Genomic DNA, 19604 nt, shown 5'->3' with positions numbered 1-19604 from the left:
TTTGTAGTAAAATCAGTGGGCTGAAGGTAAATACAGCAAAGAAACAGACACACAGCTAGCTGTGCAGAGGAATAAAGTTCGCAGCAAAATGTGAAAAGATAAGTCAGATCAAGTCATCCCTATTCCCTCAACTCCTCATTTCCCAGAGAGACGTCAGACTAACAAGGGTGAATCTTGGTTCAGTACCCCTCTCCCCAGTACAAGCTCCTTTGAGTCCTTGCTGCACAAAGAACTCCTAGCAGGGCCCAGCTGAATCCACTCCTAATCTTCTCCCAGGACCCTTCAGTATATCTAAGGCATTTGTTTTAACAAGGAGGCTCTCGTGAACCAGCGAGGCTCTCGTGAACCAGCGAGGCTCTCGTGAACCAGCAAGGCTCTCATATTTGATGACTTTACCCTCCCACTCCCTGTAGTCCCTGCCCACCCTCCCCAGCCCCACTTCTTTATGGAGAGCCATGGGGGAGGGAGATTTTCAGCCACCTTTGCATTGTTTCTCTTTTTAAAGCAACCATTTATATGAAAGATCACTGCCTCCCTGGCCTCTGACTGGGCTCAGAATCACTGTCTTCTGAAAGCAGAGAGGAAGGCTGAAATTCTGGGTGGAAGCTGAGGCTTCTGGGGTGCATGCATGATTAGAATATGAAGAAATCAGTGGCTGGCTCCTTTGCCTCAGGGTGTAGGGGTGGGAAACAGGAGGTGGGGGTGCAGAATCAAAGCAGAGTTCTTTTTTTCTAATCAGCACAATAAAGCAAGACGGTGAATGCATGAGGAAAATATTATTCTTCAAATGGCAAAAAAATCAATGTCTAAATCAAAGGAGGCAGGTGCCCTGAGGATGGCAGGTACTTGCCCTTCCCCACTGCTTCCCAACCACGGGAGGGCAGGTCCACACAAAGGCAATTAGGAAAAACATTAATTAAGGAATTAAATATGTGTTAATCACCAAATACTTCGCAATTTATGTTTTAAGGAACAGTAATTAACCTGCAATTAGCTGTATTCCATGCAGGTTACCATTGCAATGTGTACCTGTAGCATACTATTCTACCATAAATAGTAAAAACTACATAAAATGACTACTGTGGCAAGAACACTTTTCTCTGCTAAGAAACTTTTCAAAACTCTATAAATGTCTAGCAATGTTAATATTAAAGCTAGAGGAAAAAACTGAAAGAGATGCCCAAAAAGACCTATTATGTTTATCAAAAGTACGCAGGACACTTGTGTCTAGATTGACTGAAAACTTCCCTTAGTCCAACAATTGGCGAAGTTCAGATGCTGATCAAGATGAAAATTAACTCAGTACTTGGTAGCCAAAGCAAAGTAAGAAATGGACGTTCTGGAAGAAGGCCCAGGAGGTCATGGGAAATAGCCAACTGAAGAGCCCAACACAGCGGTCCCTGAATGCAACCCAGGGCACCTGGCCCTTGAGATGCAATCAAACAGCCCCAACACAGCGGTCCCTGAATGCAACCCAGGGCACCTGGTCCTTGAGATATGGTCAAGACCAGGGAAGGGAGAATTCCATGGACCCTCATAAAACCTCACCTTGCAGTTCTGTATGACAGCAGTTCTGAAATGTTCTCACGAAAGGGAACTTGGTTCACTCTGTCTCATGCTGTGTTTCACAAAAGGATTTGTTCCTGGAACACTTTTTCATTTAACACCTTTTGACATTCCGCTGAACACATTTAAGAAGCACCTTAGCAGGGAGAAAGCACTCAACTACTAACTGGTTCCCTTTTTACCATCTTCCACAAATCTTAATCTTAACAGTGGCTCAACAAACTGCCACCACTTCTTAAGAGGCTAGCGTATCCCCAATGTGCTTTTCCTTTCATCTTCAGCCCCTAATTACCCCTAATTACTACCTCCCACCCTGCTGTAATTAGGAAAGTGAGGCTCATAAAGTTTAAATCAGTTGCCCAAGCTTCTGAGTAAGCAGGGCTGATATCCCAATCCCATTCTTCGTAACACAAAGTGTATGTTCTTTTACTGTCTTCTGATGCTGCCCATGTGCAAACAATTTATAATATGAAAGTCCTTTAAAAGAATTCATTAATCAATTTTCACTCATATCAAAACTACTTACTAGTGTGAAATTTGCTTACAGAAATAAAGTACTATATGAAGTATTTTAACACATAAATATTTCAAGTATACATGAACCTTATATTAATACTTTGGAATTCTAGAATATATCCTGCAGCATACGTAATAAATTGTAGAGGTGCTGTCTAGAGGAAGCTGACTTCCTGTACCCTGAGAGAGAAAGCTTTCTCAAAGGTGTCACCTCCTTTAGATGCCCATATCCTATTATCTTGTCTTCAGCTTTCAGGCCTAGAAACAGCCTGAGAATGTATCACTTGGATATTGACTTTTATGCACCATGTTCACATAAGAAAATGTTACACACATGCATCCATGCACACACAATACTGGAAAAAAAAATATATATATATATATATATAGACAGAGTCTCGCTCTGTCCCCCAGGCTGGAGTGCAGTGGCACAATCTTGGCTCACTGCAAGCTCTGCCCGCCAGGTTCAAGCCATTCTCCTGTCTCAGCCTCCTAAGTAGCTGGGATTACAGGTGCCCCCAACCATGGCCGTCTAATTTTTTGTATTTTTTAGTAGAGATGGGGTTTCACCGTGTTAGCCAGGATGGTCTCCATCTCCTGACCTCGTGATCTGCTTGCCTTGGCCTCCCAAAGAGATGGGATTACAGGCATGAGCCACCGCGCCTGGCCTGGAAAATATATTTTTTATATTTTGGAATCAGAAATATAATAGTCAAAAACCAGAGTCACATCTTCAGGCCAATACAGAACTCCTTATAAAGAAATCTATATGGGAAATTATATCAAAAGCAGACGGGCTCTTGCATGACTTGAATTTCTAAGAGCATCAGACTACAACAGGCATCTCCTCGGTACAGGTGTGCAGGCCCCATGGGCTGGGGACTGGATCTGCAGCCCAAGGAAGTCCCTCCCCTGGTTCAACTTCACAGCTTGTTTTTTGTTTGTTTGTTTTTTGTCCAGGCTTTTCTTCTGACCATCTCTAATTAGGCTGACACCTTACTTAGGCCAGGGGTGAAAACTGGATTTGGTACGTGTCTTCCTTTTACCTTATATCTGTGAATATGGCCTGTCCTTCTTATCCCAACGGGGAAACCTCCTTCAGGTCTTACGTAGTGATTTTAAGGCCTGCAGTTCAGTGTTTGGGAAGTTTCCTGCTGACATCTCTCTTGCTGCATCTACAATGTGCCATTTACCTAATAGTTTACATTGCTATTAGGGTAATGATTTCAATTTGTTTACTGCCCAGCAGATAAAGGGGAAATAATAAGGAAGTGCTACCTTAACTCTGTCTTTAAGAATTCCAAGGCTGATGCTTGGTGGGAGTGCTCAGGAAATAAACAAACAGGTGGGTTTTCAGTAGATCTACACCCTTCACAGGTATTCATCAGGAGTTGGTAGTAGTCCACCTGCATAAGGACGGCCAGTGTTAACAATATTTTTGCTCTGATCTTCTTCTTCCCTATTTTTGTTTCCTCAAAAAGGTTTTTGGGAGAGTGGAGATTTAAAATCAGGATGTGGGTTTTTTAATTATATACTTAATTCTTAGAACAAGTAGAATGGGAAAGGAGTGACTGATAAATCAAAGATTCAAAATAGTCCTGTCGAAACTATAAGGCCAGATGATTGTTTTGGAGCTTTCTGTAGGTACCTAGCCATCTAGTTGTTAAACGTTTTCATGGATATTTGAAAAGAAGACCATGTACTTGTAAGAACTGTTCTTTTCTCAAGTTTCTGCCTTGTGCTTTATTGACCTGAATTGCATTATTATTGTTTATGCGAAGAAAAAAAAGGAAAGCACAAGCTTTTCCTGTAGATTGTATTTCCATTTTAAAATAAAAACAATTTTCCCAACAAAAATAAAAATAAAAATAAAAGCTTAGCAACACTGTATTAAAGAATCTCTACAAATCCATGTTTAAATTCAAAGTATGAAGCTATTCCTAATGGATCTATCAGTGCTATGAAATGAATGTTCATGCTGAAACCCTAGTCCCAAATGTGGTGATATGAGGAGGTGGGCCTTGGGGAGGTGATGGGGTCAGGAGAGGGGAGCCCTCATGATGGGAGGAGACCTTCATAAGAAAAGGCGTGAGAGCTCTTGCTTCCCTGACCTCCCGCCAACCCTGTGAGGACACAGAAAGAAGAAGACCATCTGTAAACCAGGAAGAGAGCTTTCACCAGAATCTGACGATGGTGGCACCCTGATCTTGGAATTCTCAAACTCTCGAAATGTGAGAAATATTGTCTGTTGTTTAAGCCATACAGTCCTGTGGTATTTTGTGACTGCAGCACAGCAGACTAAGATATCAATGAAGCAATACATTCAAAAGTGAATCAAAAAGCTATGAGAATAAACTTCTAACTTAATTTGGCAAATCATTTATCTTTCAATAAAGCGTGAGAGATCACAATGAAAAGTGAGAGGGCTCTAAAAATGTTAGGAGCAGAAGTTCACAATTGGGAAGGCGAAATATTTTATCCAAAGGTGCTCAAGAAAATAAGAATTCGCTGAAAACGACAATGGCCTGAAATACATAGGACCATCTGACTCTCAATGTAATCTGATAGTTCCTTTATAAAGTCTCCTCTTCCAAGACTGTTCATAAACCACATCATTCCTTTAATGCAGCTGACTGAGCTAGGGGTATAAAAGACAAAACAGAAATTCCACATCTGACTGCAGCCAAGGCCATGCTAAACCAGCACACTGTGGCTCTGGAGGCTGTGATGGTCTCAAGACAGCCCATTCTAGAAGTTTTGTGTGGACACTGCTAAGCCCCAAGAGAAGAAGCTCGGGGAAAAGATGAGCAGGACGTACCTTCTGATCTCAACCAGGAGTGTGGTCCACTGGCCCAAAAAAAAAAAAAAAAAAAAAAAAAAAAAAAAAAAAAAAAAAAAGTTTACCTGTTATCCCACTAGCTAGAGAGATTCTCCTTTCTTTTTTCCTTATTTTTTTTTTTGAGACAATCTTGAGACAACCACAGCAGACAACCGGAGACTGAGGAAGAACCTAGAATAGGTCCCAGAGGGGCAGTGGGAACACTCCAGATCCCTGTCTTCCCTACTTTGGGAAAGGTTGCTCTAAAAGAAGGTCTTTAATCACATTCAGCTTCTCAGCCTAGGCCACCATACAAAAACCTCTGGAGGCCTAGCTTGGCCAAAGCCACTTCTACTGGTGGCCGTTTGTTGTTATTGTTGAGACAAAGTCTCGTTCTGTCTCCTAGGCTGGAGTGCAGTGGCACAATCTCAGCTCACTGCAACCTCCGCCTCCCTGGTTCAAGGGATTCTTGTGCCTCAGTCTCCCAAGTGGCTGGGACCACAGGCACGCACCACCACGCCCGGCTAATTTTTCTATTTTTAGTAGAGATGCGGTTTCACCATGTTGACCAGGCTGGTCCTGAACTCCTGACCTTAAGCAATCCACCTGCCTACTTGCCTCAGCCTCCCAAAGTGCTAGGACTAAAGGCATGAGCCACTGCGCCCGGTCACCCACTTGTTTTTTAACCCTATGAAACACATTTCCTAAGTTTTGTCCCAGAGGCCATATGCTTTGAACTACCGATTGGTCACTAGTACATTTATATAAAAAGAATGTGTTTTATTAAATAGGATATTTTCCTTCTGGAGGAAAAACAAATTTTTACTTTTTGTTTTATAAATAACAGCAGTACATGTACGTTGGGGAAAACTGAGAATGTAACAGACGACAAAAAAAAAAAAGTTTTTTCTTGAGACAAGGTCTCACTCTGTCACCCAGGCTGGAGTACAGTGGCACGACCATGGTTCACTGAAGCCTCGACCTCCCAGGCTCAAGAGATCTTCCAGCTTCAGCATCCTGAGTAGCTGCGACTACAGGTGCACGCCACCACGTCCTGCTAATTTTTTTTTCTTTTTTTTTTTGTAGACACTGGATCTTGCCATGTTGCCCAGGCTGGTGTTAAACTCCTGGACTCAGGTGATCCTCCCACTTCGACCTCCCAAAGTGCTGGGATTACAGGCTTGAGCCACTGTGCGCAGCCGAGATACCACACCACTTTCTTATGTATTTATTTCAAGATATATTTCAGTCTTTATTAGATTTTTAAAATTTAAAAATAGAATTTAATGTATTGCTTCATACCTGTTTAATCCATTTAACAACATAACCTTAAATGCATCATTAAATTTTCTTCCATAACATTATTCTTAATGGCTGCAAAATAAATTTTTGTATTGAGATAGCATAAATTAACAAATCCTCTATTGTTGGAAAAATACTGTTTCTGATTTTTCTTTACTATAAATAAGCTGCTATGAATATCCCAGTAGTTAATTATTTGCAATCACTCTTCATTACTTCTTTAGGATAAATTCCTACTAGTGGATTGCTATATTTAAGCATATCTAATTTTTTTAACAATTTTAAAACTTATTGCCAAAGTACATACTCTAAAAAGATCTTAACAATGTACACATGCACTAACAGAGTTTTCCCTATCTCTTCATTTCCATTAAAGAAGAACACATTTACTTGTCACTCATTAAATCCTAGAAATGGTTGTAGGTATATGCCTACAAAGATAAATTAAGCAAGAAGTTTACAGCCCATTTATTCATCAATCCAGGGGGAGAGAAATTGGGGTTGATGGATCTTAACTCATAAACACCGAACCTGCAGAATGGATTACCGGATGCTGTTCGTGCCCATTTTGAAGACAAGCAGCCCTGGAAAGCCCTAGCTTTCTCTTCCCTATGTCTAACCAAGCACCTCAATTAAACATGAAAAATGATCTTAGATGCATGTTCCAGCTGGCTCCTGTCTGAGCCGAAGGAATTAAAGAAAGAGAAAAGCAAAATATTGCAATCCTCTTTATTCCTCCTCGTAGTCAGCAATTAATTGAGTTTTCTCAATACTGTTAGTTTTAAAAGATGCTGTGGACAAAAAAGAAAAACCTCTCCAAATGCCCACTGTCACTAATTCCCCACTTTGATCCTAAGTTAGGATGCTTTTGTGTCACAGGCATTCCCAACTGAAGGACAGACAGGACGTGACGTCAGAACTGGTTTGGTACCACTTCTGAACTGCCCATGGGCCTCCGCCCTTCAGTTCCTTTAAACAGGAACTCAAAGCAGTTACTGCGGGTCTCCACAGAGCCCCCAAAATAACAGGACAGGCCTTGTGGCAGTGCCTCTGTGACAAGGACTCCATTTACATCTGTTATTTTCTCCCTGTTGCTTACATGGGTAGAAGCAAGGACCTGCCCCTCACTGGCTCATCTCCACAGGGCTCATCTCTTATGACTCATTTACTCCTGAAACCCATTTGCAGAGGGCATCTTCTTTTAGACTCAGGTGCTATGCCTTTCTGTGTCACATATGGCCTACTTAATATAGAAACTAAAATATCCAGCTAGGTACAATGGCTCATGCCTGTAATTCTAGCACTTTGGGAGGCCGGGGTGGCAGGATCACTGAAGATCAGGAGTTTGAGACCAGCCTGGGCAACACAGCAAGGTCCTGTCTCTACAAAAAAAAAAAATTTTTTTTTAATTAGCCCAACATGGTGGCATATGTCTGTACTTCCAGCTACTTGGGAGGCTGAGACGGGAGAATCACTTGAGCCCAGGAGTTTGAGGCTGGAGTGAATTGTGATCACAACACTGTACTCCAGCCTGGGTGATGGAGCGAGTCCCAGTCAGAAAAATAAAAAAAGAAAAGAAAATATATTTGCAAACCCCATAGACAGCACTTCTTGCCCTGCTATAAGTGACTTTTATTTTCTTAAAACAATACATGCCAGGCATAAACAAATTTTGAATTATATTTTTTACTAATTTGACAAAGCCTCAAGACACTCCTTATCAAATAGTATAGGATTTTCTTACACTGTTATAAAAATTTATTTATTTATTTATTTATTTATTTATTTGCAGATTCAGGAGGAACAAGCACCTCAATTAAACATGAAAAATGATCTTAGATGCATGTTCCAGCTGGCTCCTGTCTGAGCCAAAGGAATTAAAGAAAGAGAAAAGCAAAATATTGCAATCCTCTTTATTCCTCCTCATAGTTGGCAATTAATTGAGTATTCTCAATACTGTTATTTTTTACCCAGGTTTGTTACCTGGGTAAATTGCATGACTCTGAGGTTTGGAGGTATGATTAATCCTGTCACCCAGGTCGTGACCACAGTATCCCAAAGTTAGTTTTTCCACCCTTGCTCCCCTCCCTCTTTTTGTATTCTCTAGTGTCTACTGCTCCCATCTTTATGTCCATGTGTACCCAATGCTTAGCTCCTACTTATAAGTAAAAGCATGCAGCATTTGGTTTTCTGTTTTTGCATTAATTTGCTTGGGATAATGGCTTCCAGTTGCTGCTAAAGACATGATTTCATTCTTTTTTATGGCTGCACAGTATTCCATGGCGTGTATGTACCAGTCCACCACTGATGGACACCTAGGTGGATTCCATGTCTGTGCTATCGTGAATTGTGCTGTGATAAACATTCTACCAAAAAACACCTGAACTCATGTAATTTATTTCCCTTTGGGTGTATACCCACTAATGGGATTGCTGGGTGGAAGAGTAAGTCTCTATTCAGCTCTTTGAGAAGTATCCAAGCTGGTTTACAAAGGGGCTGAACTAATTTACAATCCCACCAACAGTGTAGGATGAGAGTTCCCCTTTCTCCACAACCTTGCCAACAAAAATACACCAACTTTTTCTGATTATAATAACAATAATTTATATTTTTAGAAATTAGAGGATGCTTCAAAATAGGTAATAAAAAGAAAGCACATACCTGATAAAAGTTAGGCCAGAAAGTACTAATGGCCAGTTCGGCCCTGTTCCATGTACGTGTTGGGTCTCCAGATATATTCCAGATAGGACTCCCCAGTGGCCCGTTATTGACCTTCACGTAGACATTGAGTAACCCTGGAGGAGAATTACTCTTGCTGGACACAAAATAGTGAAAATCGATGCAGTGGGTGTCATTTTCTTTAAGTTGGGGTAAGAGCAGGTGGGCTCTCTGCCCCTCAGGTCTCCCAGAGGCATTCACCAGCATGAAAGAACCTGCAAAAACAAAATCAAGGAGAGTCACACCCTGAAACACTACTTTCTGGTTATTTCTGAAAACCCACCATCATTCACATGGGTTGGCCCTGCAATTCCATGTCTTACTGAAACTGCCATTTATTTCATTCCTATTTCATTTATCACCTCCTCCTCCTCCTGTCATCCCCCTATGTGTTCTCAAGAGCGCACATAATATTAATGGAAAATTCCCTGGATGTCACTGTAATTTGACTTCTAAATAACAGAAATGTAGCAAAATGTTTGTAGACTCGCCTTAAATTCTAGCAGTCAGGAGTCACAGGTGATTAATTAAATTAAAAGTTGAAATTCCTTATGTAAAATGCATGTCCTCATTCACACCAACCGTGTTTCACGTGCTCAATAGCCACATGTGACAAGTAGCTACCACACTGGGCAGCACAGATACAGAGCATCTCCACCTAGCAGAAAGTTCTACTGAACAGCACTGTCCCATCATGTTAGCATTACTCAGTAATCACTTTGTATAACCCAGAGAAAAACAAAAGATGAGGTGGGCTGTGAATCTTAGGGTGATGATACTGGCCCCATCGTGTTCCCTGCTGTCAATGTAATTCAGCACCAGTACCCAACACCATCGCTGGAACAACTGACTTCTCCTTGACAGTGGAGGTGTTCTCACAGCAAGGTGATGACTTAGGCAATCACTGCCCCAACTGGAGGACAATCATTCTAAGAAGTCTTACGAGCTCTCTGGATCTTGACGCAATGGCCCTAACCTACCTGGGAGTGCTGAGGAGCTTCCAGATGGATTCAAGCTTTCCAGATACCAAGCACTTGAGCCTTCCCCATAGGAATTTTATATTTCACAGAGTAAAAGATAAAAGCAAAATGTTCAAACATAAAAGGGGAAATAGGTTTTCATAGGTCTGATTCAGCACAGAGGAAAAAATGTATTGAAATTCTAAGGAGGAAGTACACCTGAACTTGGAGTATAAAAATGAAAAAAATAAAAATACTACACAGATGGGTACCCTCATTGTGAATCATAATGTTCAAGGTGTGTATACATGTTAATATGTGTTTATTGTCTACCCACACATATCAGGAAACACACACATACACAGTACTAGAAAATGTATGGAATTTCTGTCTTGTTTACATGCTGTGATTGCCTAAACAGCAAAACAGGAAGACCACCCTTTTATAGTAATTCCCAAAGAATTCCTGTAAGTATCAGATGGAAAATACAGATGTAGATATCCTTCACAGATTAAGAGGCTGTTGTTAAAGGATCTATATTATCATATGCTTTCTTATGGTTGCTACCTTTACAGCTATGAGGTGAGCCAGGTTTAACACCATTTATGACAAACAGGAACGGGGTCACAGAGAGATTAGAAGCAGTTTATCTACGTTTTAGGATGAGTTAGTGGCAAAACCAGAACTTTGAGCTTCTGAGTTTCCAGCCCATTACTCATTCTGCCACACTCCAGTAACCTCAAGTTTCTTCATGTGCTTTTTGAACATATATGAAACAAACACCCTTTCAAAGCAGTGAAGTAGCTATTTTGAAAAAGTAGAAATTATAGTAGCTATTTTGAAACAGAGCAATTTTTCAAGCAATGAATGTTATGCACCTAGAAATACAAAAGCCAAGTCACAAGCGAACTTATCTATGAAATATAACTTACCTATGAAATACATTTCAGCATTAAGGAAGAACTTTAACTGTGATTTAAGAAAGAGTTGGGGCAGAGAAAGAACAAGTGGCAAGAGAGTATCATTGAAATAATTCAGGTTAGTTATTGCTTATAAATGTAAAAAATCTTCAAAACATGCAGGGTTGATAAACCCCATCACAAATCCAGAGTAGGACGTTGGTGTATATGAGTTACAGATTGTTTTTTTCTGCTCTTAGTCAGATTCTATCACTGGGGGCTCTGTTATCTACAACAGTTACCACAAATATTATTATTAGTGGCGCTAAGGCATGACATGTTCTTGAGGTCACGTCTGAATGAACAAAACCTTGAGTATGACCATATTGCCAAGAAGATTGTTTCTCTCATTGTTCCCATCACTTAAGCTTGGGCAACCAGGGTGGAAAGCATGGCAATATACACAGGATGGCAAAATAAGTGTTGCCCACATCCTGTGAAGCACTCAGAGGAGTCTCCTTTCACATATTTACATAAACTGGGTACCTTTCTACCATTACTGTTTAGGAAATCACCCAGTTTTCCAAAACTGTTATTTTTCTAGCTACACAGTCTGCCTCCAATGTTTAATCCACTGTGCTCCATTCTAGCATGAAATGCACTTACACTCTTGTGTCTAAAGTACACAAGAATTTTTATGTTGAGATCCAGGTGAAATTCAGGTATAATATAAGTTACTCAAGTGATCCTAGCTTTTAAAGTCCTTTCTCTTCCTTTTTTCCCTGTTTGACTTAGAATAGTCTATTTTGCTTTGAGGCATGCTTCTGTAATGCAAATTAGCTCACATAGGATTACTAGATGGGGAGTGACATCCCTATTACACACAAGTCCTTTTGGTTTATGTGCAATTTTTTGCAGGACATTAACATTGTGAAGTGATCGGGGCAACTGTTCTCTCAAATAAAGGGAAAGCTTTATCAGTGCATGATGTCTTTTAAACAAAGCTAAACATCCTACAGAAGTGTCTTTCCTCAACGCAAGGAGTGGCAAGAAGGGGCTTTGGTGGTTTCATGTTCCTTTCCACTCCTAAGCTGTCTCCAAAACTGTAAGAACGAGTGAAGAACTGTGCAGCCTCTGCGCCCTTCCTCTGTGTTTCAAAAGGACAAAAAAGGAAAGGACTGATGAAGAAGACAAATCTCAGATCATAGTTTTAAGTTGACAGCAAGTAGTCTCTATTAGAAGAGAATGTTAGAAGAGAATGACTTCAAGGACTTCTATGGAGAGTGTGAAGAAGTGGAGGCCTTGGGTTCAGGGTCTGAGGTTCAGGGCCGAGGATGGCTCACAGGGTCTGTGCCAGAGTGGAGTTCAGAGAGCCAGCACTTTTATTAGCTTTGTCACTGTTTTTGTTCACTCGCCAGCTACAAAGCTGCATAGATTTGGAAGGGTCAGCCCCAACCCCGTTCTTCTCACAAGATCTGCTATTTTCACTCTCTCTTTTTTTTAGAGACGGAGTTTTGCTCTTGTCGCCCAGGCTGGAGTGCAACGGCGCGATCTCGGCTCACTGCAACCTCCGTCTCCTGGGTTCAAGCGATTCTCCTGCCTCAGCCTGCCGAGTAGCTGGGATTATAGGTGCCTGCCACCATGCCTGGCTAATTTTTTATATTTTTAGTAGAGACTGGGTTTCACCATGTTGGTCAGGCTGGTCTTGAACTACTGACCTCAGGTGATCCATCCACCTTGGCCTCCCAAAGTGCTAGGATTACAGGCATGAGCCACTACACCCAGCCCTAGATCTGCTATTTTCAGCATGTGATTTTGTGAAATTCATGAGAGGCTTCTCAAGTGCAGGGGCAAGACTTTGGTGGAAATGCAGACTCTACGAACACTCTTCCTCTGGGAGAGGTTCAGGTCCTCGGGAGGCAATTCTATCTCGACTGCCCCCATGGCTAGTCTCTCCCAAATGATCTGGAAATCAATTGAGCAGCACTCAGATTTCAACACTCATGATCTTTTAGAGGAAAAGTCTCTGCCAAGCACCTTCCCCTGAGGTACACTCCTCTGCAAGATTCCCTTTTTCCCTTCCTCTACAGTCTCCCAACTGGTGTATCTATGCAGCCTGATAATTAACCACGAATGCATACAAGGCAAGTGGGACAAAGCCCGCCACAAAGCACAAGCCCAGCAAATGCTCCTGACTTTCATTATGATGACTTTAGCTCCTCAAACCTACTAAATGTATGGCTTTTTAAAATTATGTGGCTTTTTTTTGGAGACAGGGTCTCACTCTGTCCCCCAGGTTGGAGTGCAGTGGGAGGATCACAGCTCATAGCAGCCTCGACCTCCTGGGCTCAAGTGATCCTCCCCTTTCAGCCTCCCGAGTAGCTGGGATCACAGGTATGCATCACCACACCTGGGTACTTTTTAAAAATTTTTTATTTTGTAGAGAGGGAGTCTTACTATGTTGCCCAGGCTGGTCTCTAACTCCACGATTAAAGCAATCTTCCTGCCTCACCCTCCCAAATGTGAGGATTACAGGTGTGAGCCACTGTGCCCAGCTGGAATTCTTTACCATTTATTTCTATCTCCCCCTGTTCACCTCACAACTCTCCTGGTCCTACTATAATTCACCTAAGTGTAAATTTTTAAGTTTCCTTTCTTTAAGAGAGAAGAACATTAGTACTGAGATAACACAAAACCTTCAACTCAATTAATCTTGCCCTTATGTTTTTGGGGAAAGGTTATCTTTATTTCAGTGTGTGGCCATCAGGACTTAACTCAGAGCTTTAAAGTACAAAAGGTGACGTTTCTGTCCACACTCGTGTTTCCTGACAGTGGTGTACTATTATGTGCCAATGAGTTTACAGAAGCAAATGTGAAAGTCTAGCAACCTGCAGTCAAGTTACAATCGGCAGGAGGGAGAGAAATGTTGCTTCTTTGTTTGTTTTTATCACCTATCCGCTATGAAGGTATAAAGTCAACTCACCAACCAATGTTTAGAGAATTACAGAATTCAAAGCATTTATATTCAATTTTACACTATTAAGTCTGTTTTTTAAGCTATCCCTATATGGCTGAATGTTTAATTTTCACCTTCTGCTTAAATGTTTTGACTGAGGAAATGCATTTTCAAAGAGTAATTGGGTCTCCCTCTGTAGTTACTTCCTTACTTCAATTCTTTCCTCCTACAAAAAGCATTCCAACTGGGTAAATTTTTTAAGAATCATAATTCAAATTAGCATAGAAATTCTGTCTGTGTTCAGATAACAAAACACCCTTAAGTCACTAGTATATAAGTAGAAAATATATCATTGCAGGCAAATGAAATGAGCTCTGCATGATGGAGTCAGCTTCAAAAAGGGACAGCCTTTAGATGCAGACTTAGAAGCTTCTTAAGAATAATTATTTTGGTTTCCCCAAAAAGGAAAACTCTTTGATAAGAACATGCAATGTTCACATTCTCAAATCTCTGGGTGAATTAAATTTAGCTAATCATATCCATTGGCAAATGCTTTTGATTAAACTATCTTCCATCATTGTTTGTGACAGCAGTAATAACTACACAGAATTAGTTATTCCTTTCTAACCCATCATCAAAATTTGCATTGGTGTGTTTGGGGCTCTAGATTTGTCAAGGCTGAGAAAACTACATGAATTGTCTTCCAAGTATATTTGAGAAACTTTGCAAACAACAAAAACAGAATATTTTCCATTATCCAGCAGGAAGGAAGAGCTACATGTATTCTTCAATACTTTAGCTTACAGAGAAGCAGCATTTTATGAACTTTAAAGCTATTATAAAATTCACTTTTTAAAGTTCTTAATTTTAGCAAAAGCCACAGATTATTGGTCTTTGCCTCCCTTGGGCTGTTTTGCCTTTTTCTTGTATGACCATGCCTTTAAATGTGTGGATTTAGAACACAAGAGGCAAACAAAATGTTAACGAGTTCCCTCACTGCAGGCATATCTCCTGACTCTCTTTTATGGGGTTATTTGTGCTTCATCTGACCTATTCGGATACAACCGGTTAGAACAGTTCAGTTCACTAGAGCAGCACTTCTCAAACAATCTATAATGAAAAATCAGTTGTTTTTTTTTAAAGTCCAGTGCATCTCAGACCAATTTATATAAAACACAATAAACAGGAATTGCTAGAAAAATGAAATTGTTTAGACACACAACATGGTAGCCCCACATTTGTTATTATTCAAAGAAATAAAATTACTCTGTCAAATTCCTATAAAAATTTTCTAAAGACTTGCTCTCAGTTTCTGTATTGAACTGATCAGGGACTAGAAACAATGCGTGGGCCAGCTCTGATCTGCCGACCACACTGAGTAGCACAGGCTTAAAGTTACAGCAAAGAGAAAAGCAGTATAGCATCCTTGGTACCCAAATATACATTTTCCCTCAACAGTAGATGAGGAAATTTGAAAGAAAAGAATGAAAAAAAAATCTGGTTTCTTAACCCAAGGGTAAGTTATAAAAGCCAAGCCCTTTGAATATGAAAGAACGTTGCAGAAGAAAATGAAGAGGGAAAGCGGGAAGCAAGTGGACACACATAGTCATGGTGAATGGAAAGGTTGTACCCAGGCTCTGAATACAGAAAAGACCTGGCTTCAAGGAAAGGAGAAAACAAGGGGTGCCAGCAGGCCACGGCACGTAGAATCACCACGTACATCTACACATCTTAAGGAGAAGGGGAGAGGGTATGGGAGCAAAATGGGCCACCGGTGCCTAAGCCAGGTCCTCCATGAACTTTATCTAATTAAATCCTCACAACAATGAAGGTCTGAAGAAAGAGAGCAGGGTGAACCCACCAGAGGACAAGTGAAAGCATCAGATAAGGCCAAGGGGAAGGCAAACTTTTTACCTTTAAACTCCAAAGGCAATACTCCTAAGACTAATAGTTTTCAAACAGTTTGACTGTAACTCATAGTACAAAATACTGTATTGTATTTCCCCCCCTGCCACACTCCGAGACAGAGTTTTGCTCTTGTCACCCAGGTGGGAATGCAATGGCACAATCTCAGCTCACTGCAACCTCCGCCTCCTGGGTTCAAGTGATTCTCGTGCCTCAGCCTCCCGAGTAGCTGGGATTACAAGCACGCACCACCATGCCAGATAATTTTTGTATTTTTAGTAGTGACGGGGTTTCACCATGTTGGACAGGCTGGTCTCAAACTCCTGACCTCATGTGATCCACTTGCCTCAGCCTCCCAAAGTGCTGGGATTACAGGTGTGAGCCACCATGCCAGGCCAATATATTGTTCTTTACATCCAGTATACATGTGTAAAGCAATGTGTGTCTATATACATGTACCTACACACACATACCCAGGCTTTCATTAAAAAAATATGTATCACTATGCTTTTAACCACGTGTATATATGTACTGCGTGTACATTTTCTATTCTAACTCAGTTGCATTTTGCAAAATCAACTAATCAGTTAATTCTGGCTGCAACCATCAGAGCCCACAAATGCTTTAAGACCATAATGCAACTCCTCCCAATAATCAAAACCACTGTGCTCTGCTTCCTTAGAAAGCTTTTCATTTTTAATTTGTCCTTTACACTTTGATCTCATCCCGATTATCATAATGCCAGGTTACACCCCTCCTCCAACTCCCTCAGCCAGTACTCACACAGCACCTAAAGAATGTGTCTCAAGAAACTTCCTGAAATAGGGAAGAGGAAGGTCTGGGGAGAGATAAATGAACTATGGGAGAAACGCTCAAAGGGAACAAAGCCTCTGCAGGCAGGTGCCACCATTGCTCTAAAAATGCTTATTAGCACCCATTTCAGTCTGATGAAACCAGTCTCCAAGTTGCATTCGCATTCTGCAGACCAGATATCATGCATCCTTCCTAAGCTACTGCCTCTTCTATGCCCCTCCTACAAACATGAAATACTTATTTCTCAGCCACTAGGGAATGAGACATGAATAACAAAAATTCTGTCTTCTCCCGAATGACACATTTTCTTTTCTATTTGCCCTGTCTCTTCTTGCCTTCCTTGTGGATTCCCAACAATTACTGAAAGAGACCATTTGTTAGTTGTAATAGCTTTTGCCCTATTCATGATATGCTGGTGAAAACACAGTAAGATAGCAAAAAGAAGTAACACTGTATCACAAGAAAGCTGAAGTAAAACTCTCTAACCAACTGCACATCTCTTTACTCCCTGATATGGCTTGGCTGTGTCCCCACCCAAATCACATCTTGAATTGTAGTTCCTATAACCCCCACGTGTCGTGGGAGGGGCCCAGTGGGAGTTAATTGAATCATGGGGGTGGTTACCCTCATGAGAGTGAGTTCTCCTGAAATCTGATGGTTTTATAAGGGGCTTTTCCCCCTTTGCTGGGCACTTCTTCCTCCTGCCACCATGTGAAGAAGGATGTGTTTGCTCCACCTTCTGCCAGGATTGTTAAGTTTCCTGAGTCATTCCCAGTTATGCAGAGCAGTGAGTCAATTAAACCTCTTTCCTTTTAATACCGAGCCTCAGGTATTTCTTCATAGCAGTGTGAGAATGGACTAATACACTCCCTCACCAGGGACAGGGGCTAATGGGATCATCCTGGCATGGACCATTCTACAAATCATGCCATTTAGTTCCTGGTACTCTGTTCTACTTGAAGGAATTCCACATCCATCTAGGTGCTACAAAATTAATAAGAACAGCTCATATACCTCAGATGTGCATATAACCTTTGCTTTAAGACATTTATATTAAATACCAAAAAGATATTCAATTGTCAATTTAGTGATTCACAGCACAACTGAATGGCTATTTTTATTATTCATAGAAATATTGAGCTGAACAAAAATATATTATTTCACCTTAACTAGTCCCTTTTAGCCATGGCAGGATTCATCTGAGCACCCATTATGTGTTGGGGCATTTTGAGAACTACAAGCAATACAAACTTGGACCTATTCCTCCAGCAAGAACTTCACAGTTCAGTTGTATATCATATTTTAAGTTGTTTTCATTCAGCACAGAAAGAATAAAAAGAGATTCACAGAATTAGCAAATCAGATCATTAAGTTCACCAACGGGTACATAAGTAACCACTAGAAGTGGCTATAAACTTTATGGATTTAGGACCGTCAATCTTAAAAGGGACTTGTGAAACACAGTTATCATAAGAGACAAAGCAGCATCGGAAGAGGCTCACTGCAGAGAGGAAACCCTGGGGGTTCCGTAGTAACAAGTAATGTGCTCTCCTTTTATAAGAAAAGGGAAGCTTTAATGAGAACTAAATTGTATTACAGTGTGTCATTTAGACAAACTGCTTCAGTGACTTAGGTGGAAAATACTAGGTGTGAGTTTTGTAATTTGTAAGTAAAAAACAAACACTGAGTAAAGCAAACACAACCTTTTAACTATCTGAGGACGCTAATGACTGTATCTCAGGAAATGAGCCACACATACAACAATCGAGTAGTGACAGGCTGACTATTTAGAATGTTCTAAAGAGGCTGTTTAATTTCCCATACGTCAAGTTTTTCATTGATTGACATCTTTAGAAACAGGTTCATTTTTGTTATAAATCTCAGAATGACACAAGCCATCACAATATAAGCTTCCGCTTATTTTTCCCCTAAATTAGTGTTGATTCAGAGATCTTTTTTTCTTTCCATGTGTGAAAAAAAGCTTGTGCTATTCAGTATGGTCTGCAGATCAGAGCCATCTGGTGATAGTCTACCAGCTAAACTATTATGACTTGCCTTAAGAAGACATTGTACAGTTAGCTTACATATAAAATGCAGGCCAAACTTAAATATTTAAAAGGTCTATCTTTGACACATTCAAACACTTGCTAGTGGTACTCAGAAGAAGCTTGCTAAGTCATCCTTTGTCCTATAAAACAGTTCAAAAGACTCCAAGGGTTCTGTCGACATTCCTGATTGAACGTCCCCCATATTCCTGAAGAAGAAGCCAAAGGATGTTTCATTAGCCCAACTAGGGTGGGAAACCAGAGTCATGCAGGAATTTTCACTGCTTGCTCAGAAGGTAGAAAAGAAGGAACTGTCGAAACTTAACAAGGTGAGTCAGTGGAGAAAATGAAACGGCTTCCACATTAAACTAACAATACAGTATCAAGTTTATAAATTATCAAAAGTCTGGAACTTAAGGAATCTGTTGGATTCATTAACCAGAAAAAGCATCAAAATACCAATAAATAATTAGCAAATAATATGAAAAAGCAATCTGCATTAGCAGAAATACTATTAGAACAGAGATGACTGGGAAAATAGTTATTTTACCACTGAACCAAGACATTTAAGTTAAAGCAAATGCTGGGTATAATTTTAACATGGATAAATTTCTTAATTACATAAACATTTCAACACTATGTGCTTGTGAGGTTCTGGTGAAGTTCCTGGAAGGGTTCAGGAAAGAAAGAAGCAGGGATTTTATCACACACAGCATCCCAACAGCAGAGGCCACAGAGAGAGTCACACTCCTTGCCAAGAGCAGGCTGGCAGATAACTCCCACCTACAAAACTTGCTAGTTCTGTGACCTTATGAAAATCACTTTCAATCTGAGCCAGTTCATCCATCAACTGAAAAACACAGTGCCTACTGTGAAAGAACTGGACTAAGGCAAGCAAAGTCCTGTGCTGGGCAGGACCTGAGGCGGGCTCCCTGAGCTTGGTAGGAAAAGCTGGGCCCTGTAGCCAAACAACTGGAATTAGGATCTTGACTCAGTCACACGCTGTACGTCCTTGAGCAAGTGAACTACTCTTCTTTGCAAGTTTCCTAATCAAAGAGGTGGTTGAATAAATTAAATAAAGTAAATCATGTAAAATGTTTCTTAAAA

The 19604-nt window shown here is 40.7% G+C and overlaps 1 protein-coding gene across 5 annotated transcripts in view; it reads right to left on the bottom strand.

Moving 5' to 3' along the window:
• LOC105478860 (protein tyrosine phosphatase receptor type M) overlaps positions 1 to 19604 on the bottom strand; it is an 826332-nt gene that overhangs the window by 501537 nt on the left and 305191 nt on the right. For all 5 annotated transcript variants that reach the window (XM_011736570.3, XM_071085869.1, XM_011736565.3 and 2 more), the window contains exon 3: positions 8864 to 9135. In XM_011736570.3, coding sequence (XP_011734872.2) covers positions 8864 to 9135 — 272 coding nt within the window. The remainder of the gene's footprint in view (positions 1 to 8863; positions 9136 to 19604) is intronic.

The sequence above is a fragment of the Macaca nemestrina genome, chromosome 19 (assembly GCF_043159975.1).
Source record: "Macaca nemestrina isolate mMacNem1 chromosome 19, mMacNem.hap1, whole genome shotgun sequence".
NCBI lineage: Eukaryota > Metazoa > Chordata > Mammalia > Primates > Cercopithecidae > Macaca > Macaca nemestrina.
This window is presented reverse-complemented; position numbering and strand designations above follow the sequence as displayed.